Source organism: Aristolochia californica, unplaced genomic scaffold (assembly GCF_029961685.1).
Source record: "Aristolochia californica isolate CCGP_79_NKW_82.1479 unplaced genomic scaffold, dmAriCali1.0.hap1 SCAF_4, whole genome shotgun sequence".
Classification (NCBI taxonomy): Eukaryota; Viridiplantae; Streptophyta; class Magnoliopsida; order Piperales; family Aristolochiaceae; genus Aristolochia; species Aristolochia californica.
The window spans coordinates 42312438-42320485 of record NW_027182103.1 but is presented as its reverse complement, the minus strand read 5'-3'; the positions used below and the strand labels follow the sequence as shown (position 1 = coordinate 42320485).

At 35.7% G+C, this 8048-nt stretch overlaps 1 protein-coding gene and 1 pseudogene across 1 annotated transcript; both read right to left on the bottom strand.

Moving 5' to 3' along the window:
- Positions 1 to 521: 521 nt before the first annotated feature.
- LOC137963376 (rust resistance kinase Lr10-like) lies at positions 522 to 5453 on the bottom strand. The gene is made up of 3 exons (XM_068810502.1): positions 5391 to 5453; positions 2541 to 3058; positions 522 to 1716 (listed from the first exon to the last, which is right to left on the bottom strand). The coding sequence occupies exons 1-3, from the start codon at positions 5451 to 5453 to the stop codon at positions 522 to 524; spliced, it is 1776 nt and encodes a 591-aa protein (XP_068666603.1).
- A 141-nt stretch (positions 5454 to 5594) lies between these two features.
- Positions 5595 to 6839, bottom strand: LOC137963375 (pentatricopeptide repeat-containing protein At1g11290, chloroplastic-like; annotated as a pseudogene).
- Between the last annotated feature and the right edge of the window lie 1209 nt (positions 6840 to 8048).

The window sequence follows — 8048 nt, the reverse complement described above, 5'->3', positions numbered from 1 at the left end:
TTTGTAATTAAGTTCAAAAGTTGGTTATTAGTGTTATTATTATTTTAAAAAAATGGGTAGTATACTAAAATTCCCTTTTTAATATTATATTATATTACTAATTTAAGATTGATAATTAAGATATTATAAAAAGTAGAATTTCTAGACATTATAAAAGTGACCATGTTTGTATATATATATATATATTAATTTTTTATATTTAATTTTAAAATTATTTAACTTTTTTTGTTAAATACAAGCATCTTAATAAAGTTAAATCTATCAGAATATTTTATAAATAAACTCATTCTCCACTTTCCACTACATCCATTGTGCATACTAACACAAGAAAAATAAAATATTTTACACTCCATTTTCCATTATGCAAACTAAACCACACCCCCCCACCGTGTTCTCCACCATTGTTATAAATTACAATATGTTTATTTTGGTCCCCTCCCTCCTATTGTTATAGTTTACACTACACTTTCCACTACATCCATTGTGCAACCTATATGTTTATTTGGTAGTAATCTAGCTGGCTAATTTGTGATCATATCTATTGTGGTCGTTTCTGCTCCAGATTGCGAGTGGGATCCAACTTCGTAAACACTGGAAGATCTGCTGATGTCTGCTGCATTCTCTCCATACATCACACGAGTTGGAGATGACAGGAAAGGTTTGCCAGGCAAAGACAGGAGCTGATTGCCTCCCAGCAACATTTCTACGGCTCCGCTCATCGAAGGACGATCACTTGGCTTCATTTGAACGCACCACAGCGCAACAATAATTAACTTTTCGATGATCTCTTTTTCATCCTCATTGGCATTCCCCATTGCTAGATCACCTCCTTGTTGAAGCTGGTCGTATGCCCACAAATGGAAAACGATTTGACGTGAGTGCTCTGCGATAGGATCGATATCTTTCCTTCTCCCTGCCATTTCCATTAGAAGCATCCCGTAACTGTAAACGTCAGACTTGTATGAGACCTTTCCGATATTCTGATAGAACAACTCAGGCGCCATATATCCTATCGTTCCTCTTGCGGCGGTCATCGTCACAAAACTCTTTTCTGCAGGGGACATTTTCGCGAGTCCGAAGTCGGAGATTTTGGGGATAAAATTCTCATCTAGGAGAATGTTATGGGGCTTGATGTCGAAATGTAGAATTCGCATGTCACAGCCTCGATGCATATACTCGAGTCCTCGTGCGATTCCTAGTGCAATCTCGTGGATCTTTTCCCAGCTCAACGACTTTGTTTGGCCTTCTTCCTGAGAGAAAATATATTTCTCCAAGGATCCGTTCGGCATGAATTCATAGATAAGAGCACGCTTTGATCCTTGTGAGCAGAATCCAACGAGTGAAACGACGTTGACATGATGAATCCTACCAATAGTGGCAACTTCGTTGATGAAATCTTGGCCGTCACTTTTGGATTTGGACAACATCTTTACGGCAACGTGTCTACCACTCGTAAGCTTTCCTTTAAATACACTTCCAAAACCTCCTTGACCTAATTTTTCTTTGAAACCTTTGGTCATCTTCTTAATATCCCGATAAGAGTACCTTTGTGGTGCCTGACTTCTATAACGAGCAAGGAATTCTTCGACTGCTGTATCCATCCATATGGATTTGGTTCTACACTTGTAGATGAGAAATGCGGCGAAGCATAATCCTCCAATCAACGTTCTTGCCGCCAGCAACACTATCAGAAACCCTGGAAAAAAAACAACGTTGCTATCATGTTTATTTATTTATTTTTATTGCCACGAAAAAGGAGGAGAAAATGATCTTACCAGAGAGAACAAGGGGTACGAAGAAGTTCCACACTGCAGAAGAAGCCAAAGGAGATGGAACCACAGCGGGCCCGGAAGTGTCAGGATATAGAACTTAATACACAAACTGAAAAAGGAGAGGTTTATTTGCAATGACGGGATCAATATTGGTAGACTGTGTTCTAAGTGATGGGGCTGGGGCTTCCCTTTCAATCAATCTTTTCCATTGGATTGGAGGGGTCCAGCCCCATGCTAGAACATGATCCCACAATTCTGAACTCTACGATGACATACCAACAAGAAAATTGCCTCTGGACATGAGACTATCTGGGATGAATAATTTCAATGTGGGTTCAGTGATTCTTCGCCATTGACCTGCTCGTATCAGAAGCATAATATGAGCATTTATCCGTCGAAAAAAAAATTCAAAGATACTTTGCATGATCATCTGGTTATATATAACATGTTTATACGTGGGAGAATTAAAGAATATAAACGTTTCGGCAGTAGTAATAACCATCGTAATAGCAGTGGCAAGTAGACTACTTACAGAGAACTTCTAGCAATAATCCAATGCGGCTTACACCTGGGCAATAGTAGCCGTGTATGCAGTTACCGTGAGTCTTTCTGTAGATCGGAAGACCCATCGCAGCCACAATGTCTACGCAACTCTGGTTTTGGGCAAAGCAATGACGACATGCGAGCTGCTCCTTCCAAGAGAAATCAAACCCTTGGCTCAATATTTGGAGAATATTCGTATTCCCTGGACTCAGAATTCCGTGGTACCGCGTAGGATATTTTGCTACAACATCACAAAGTGGGGGTAAGTCAGATATTTTAATAGAACCCGTTATGGCATAGACATTGGAAGGAGTGGTGGAGGTGTTTTCTCCGCAGACACCAGCACTTATGTAGGACGAGTGGTTGATCGGCACTGGGCAGCTTACAAGGACAATGGTTTTGGAGGCCTCGGGTGCCAAAATGTATGATCCGCCGTACTCAAAGTCACTGACCGCGTAAAATTTGTTAGACAGAGTTCTGATCAAGGACGTGTTCTGAGGAATGGAAGAGCAAATACTGCTGCCTAGAGAGGCATCCACGACTCGGATCCTCTGAGACTCGTAGAAGATCTGTTTGACATAGTACTTGCTGGACTTGAGATCCAAAACGGCTTGATTGTTTAGGCACTCTAATTCATAGCTATCATCACCGCACTGGCGATCAGGATCACCTTTCAAACGGAAAGGATAACTGATGTTTGGAATATTTCCGCATAGAAGGTTGGCATGAGTACCCTCCCGCGGCTGCGCAATTTAGCAGATAGGAAAGAGAGAGAAGGAAAACAAAGGCTATAAGGAGCATCTTTCTTCCCATTTAGTACTTTACTCAGAGTCAGAGGCACCAATTTATAGAAAACGAGACAGCAAAGTCATCTCAAGGCAGGTCCTGAATAAATTATTGAACTGTGTTTTTTCGTTGGTCTTGCGGTGTTTAGACGTTAGATCTTCAAGTCAAGTCGTCGGCGTTGTCGTCTTCCATGTAATGGTTTTTTCACAGTCCCTTCCTCTACAAATCAGGTTAGACATAAAAGATAATCCCAATCCGCCTCCTTCAAGATATTTTTCCCGCGTTTCTTTTTCAGCCATCCAAATAAAACATTAGAAAGATAATTTTTATAATAAAAATGTATTTCGACATCAAGGATGTAACCTGTACAGCAACGATTCCTAGGGACTTCCTCTCAGTGTTATCTAATTCTTGTCAACTTCAAGACAAAACGATTTTAAGGGTTATTTTCCAAGATAATTGTATTATTACTCAGAATCATTTTAGAAATAACATAAATTCAACATTAACAATTTAAAGTTATGCGTATAAATAATACATCTAGTTAGATCTGTAATAAAAAGATCATCCATTTAAATCTGATTTAATTCTCAAATAAATGGATAGTCAAAAATATTGGGTACAAACAAAACCTAACCTAATTTGATAGATCCACAAATTAAAAAGGATAATATTAAATTAAATGTGAAATTTTAAGACCCGACTCGATCGAGAAATAGTTCATTTTATTATATTTTATATAAATTATTTTTAAAAATTAACTTTGATTTTGGGGGGGTTAATGTACTTTGAAAGTGTTGTGGAAAGTGAAAGTTAATTACTTTTTTGTGTTAGATTTCGCAATGGAAAGTACAATGTATAGTATTTTTTTTTGTTAGTGTGTACAATGGAAAATGAGGTATAAAGTGCAAAGATAATTTTTATTAATAAAATATTTTGATATATATAACTTTTATAACTTTTACTTAACTTTTTTATTAATAAATTAAAATCTAGATTTTAACTTGGTAAAAATTAATAAATAATTAAAATTTTAGTTAAGATTAATTAATTAATTAAATATATAATAATTAAATAATTAAACAAATGCTTAATTTTATAATATCATAATATTTAATCAAATTTTTATTTTTTAATATCTAAATTCTCACTCCTAAACTAGTATTTAAATATAATATTAACATTTCTCAATTTATATAAAATGATATTTAATATTTAAAATTAGTCTATTAACTCTTAGGATAGTTAATAAATCATTTAAAAAATAAATTAATACATATAATTAATTAAATATTTTAAAAAATAAAAAAATGCTTACTTTTATAATATCAAAATAGTTAATCAAATGTTTGCAAGTGGCTTCAAACTAGTAAAAAATTTGGTGTATACGACACATGCAAACGACTACGAGATTTCTTCTGCTTCTCATTTTGATGTCATCCACAACATCAATCTAATTTTTCAATTCAATACTCATCATTATGGATTGATCAATTATTCAATAAGAAATTGGTTTTCTTTAGTAATTTTTTTAGTGGCAAAATGCTTGAAAACTCTTTTAGTTAACATGATATAAATCTTTGACACAACATTATAGGAAAATCATTTTTTTACACGGGATTGTGGGACCCTTATACACAAAAATTGGCTTGTGATATACCTAATTCTACAATGTGACATGTAACTTACATAATCATTATTTCTAGCCTTTAAAATAATCATGTAACCTATTATATTATATTTTATTATAAATTTAATGTTAAAATATAATTATTTTAATAATTTATTTAAATTTTGCTTTATATAAAAATAATATTACATCACAAAAAATTTCAAAGAACGGCGTATTCGTATTATGTCAGACGTTTAAGAATGTACTACTCATAGAAGCTCTCACAAACATTTTGGTTTCTTTTTGTTTTTCTATTCCAAGTTTTCCGCAAGCATGAATCCCAACAACTATGAATCACCAAGTGCAAAGAACCATTTCATAGTTCAAACCAACACTTTTGTACAAAAATAATTGGAAAATCCATCGAATCGATAGTCATAAGAACATTGAATTATCAAAAGAGACAAAAAAAAAAAGAAATACAAAAATAGTATTGTATTGATCGTTGACGGTATTGTTAATAGACAGAAAAAAAAATTATCATTTAACGATAAACGTAATCTAATTTAAATCTGATGCAGCTTCCCTGACAGGCCATATCCCGTACTCACTCAACATATTAAAGCAAATTTCATGAGTTCAAAGCATTTCATAATCCAGATCAATATAACTATCACCTTTATCGCTATTACTTCCTCTATCATCTCCATACTTCCTCTATCATCTCCAATTACCTTCATCCTCTCATTTTTACTATTTTCTCTCTTTACAATCATGAATTCAAGAGTCCCACAAAGAGCTATAGCAGTCACAACTGCTTATTCCTAATTCAAAAGATGGTTGCTATAACAGTCGCATGACAAAAAATGTGTCTTTGCAAATCAATTTCGTTTTGGGTTTGATAGATCCCTTACCAAAAACTTGTACATCTTGTTCTTGACCTCTATATCAGTGTGATCAGCAGTCTTCTTTACTCCTCTCCGTCTCATTATACCTCTGACCTGATCAGCTTCCTGTCTCTTCCCTGAGGACAAATAAATATTTGACAGCAAGACATATCGACCAGAGTTTTCAGGGTCAATTTCAAACAGTGATTTGGCAGCCCATTCCGCTAGTTCTACATGAGAATGTATTCTGCAAGCACCCAGTAAAGATCCCCAGACACCAGCATCCGGTTTCATTGGCGTATTCTTCATAAACTCTACTGCTTCATTTAGCTTACCAGCTCGGCCTAAGAGATCAACCATACAAGCATAATGCTCAGTTCTTGGGGTAATGTCAAAATCCACAACCATTGAATTGAAGCAATGCCATCCTTCCTCAATCAGCCCGGCATGGCTGCAGGCAGACAACACTGAGACAAATATGATGTGGTCAGGCTTCATCGAAGCCTTCATCTGCTTGAAGAGCTCAAGAGCTTCTTTACCCCTCCCATGCATTCCATACCCAGAGATGATTGTACTCCACGAAATCAGATTTCTATCTCGCATTGTATCAAAGACCATACGAGCATACTCCAAGCTCCCACATTTCACATAAAGATCAACTAAAGCAGTTTGCACGATTAATTCCCGTTGAAACGAGCTCTGAATTGCAACTCGATGAAGCTGTCTAGCTTGCATAAGAGAAGCCAACTTCGAACATGCGCCTATGATACTAAGCATAGCCACATAATCAGGGTGAAGGTTATTAGATTTCATTTCTTTGAAGAGCTCCAAAGCTTCCATGGGCAAATCTGCCTGCACCAAAGCTTCAATCATCGAACTCCAAGTCACCAAACCCTTCTCCTTAATCCCACGAAAAATTCCTTGTTCAATATCAATTCTTCGGCATTTTGCATACATTCCCATAACTGCATTCTGCACACATATATCTGACCGAAGTCTGTGCTCTACATTAACTCTGTGAAGTTCGTGCGCTTCATTCCTTTTAGAAATACATGGAATTAAATTTAGAACTGTTACCCGATTAGGCCTAACCTTCTCGACCAACATCCTATGGAACAGCGACATCCCATCTTCGAAACAACCATATTGCACATAGGCGCCGATCATTGAGCTTCATGATATCACATTCTTGTCATACATTTTCTCAAACACCAGGCGAGAAACATCGGGAGGCCACATTTCAATAGAGTAAATTGCAACTTCATCAATATGAAACCGATGGAGGGCATAGGGCATAGGGTTTAGGATTTTAGGGCATAGAGCCTTTACGTTCAAAATCATAATTATTGAATAATTAGCTAAAATTAACAAAATCAAATACAACATTCAATAGCATAGAAATCCATAAACTAAAATACAAAAAATTAATAAATGCAAAGATCAATTCAATCAAGTTCAAATTAAACTTAGTAATAACTTTAATTTCAATCATAATTTAATTTATTTGTAATTGACAGAAACTTCATTATCATAAATTCAGAAATTAAACAACAAATCACACAAAAAATCAATACAATAATTAAATACCTAAATGAAAATCAATATGATAATTAAATACAATGATTAGATTCAATTAACAGAAACTCTAAAAAATTATCCTGATAAATCCGCTTCTGAAATTGAGGTTTGGAGGGTAGTACGACTTTGGTTTCGAGAGAGGCAACATCGTAAGGATGAAATGATGGGGTATTAAGAGAGAGAGAGCACATAGAGGAAGTGAGGCTTCGGTTTTGAGAGAGGGGGCGGCGAGAGGATGAATTGAGTAGAACAAAGAAGAAGGATGAGAGACGTGGCTAAGACGAAGACTGGGTTGAGAGGAAGAGAGGGGGGTAGAGAGGGGGGCGTCGAGGGCGAGGTCGAGCGGCGGCAACAAGGGAGCAATGGCGGAGTGGCATCAGTAGGCATGACGAGAGGGCGAGAAGCGCGTCGAGAGGGAGTGAACGAAAAAAAATAAGAGGGTTGAGAGAGGGGTTATGTGGTGTGTGATGACTTGGCATGATGATGTGTCATCAAACCTGAATGTTGACAAAGCATTCAATGACATGGAAGATGACGTGTCATCCTACATGGAGGATGTCATGGCTTATCGATGACATGTTAGACTCTTTGGGTACTGATGTGGCACCATGTAAGTGGTCAAAGCTTATGTGTCACCTTTGACTGTACACATTTGTAGTTGACCGATCAAAGTTGAGTATTTTTATAATTAAGTTGAAAAGTTGGTTATTCATGTTATTATTTTAAAAAAATTGGGTGGTATACTAAAATTCCTTTTTTAATATTATATTATATTACTAATTTAAAAGTGATCATTAAGATATTATAAAAATAAGGATTTCTAGATATTGTAAAAGTAACCATGTTTGTTTAGGTATATTATTTTTATAT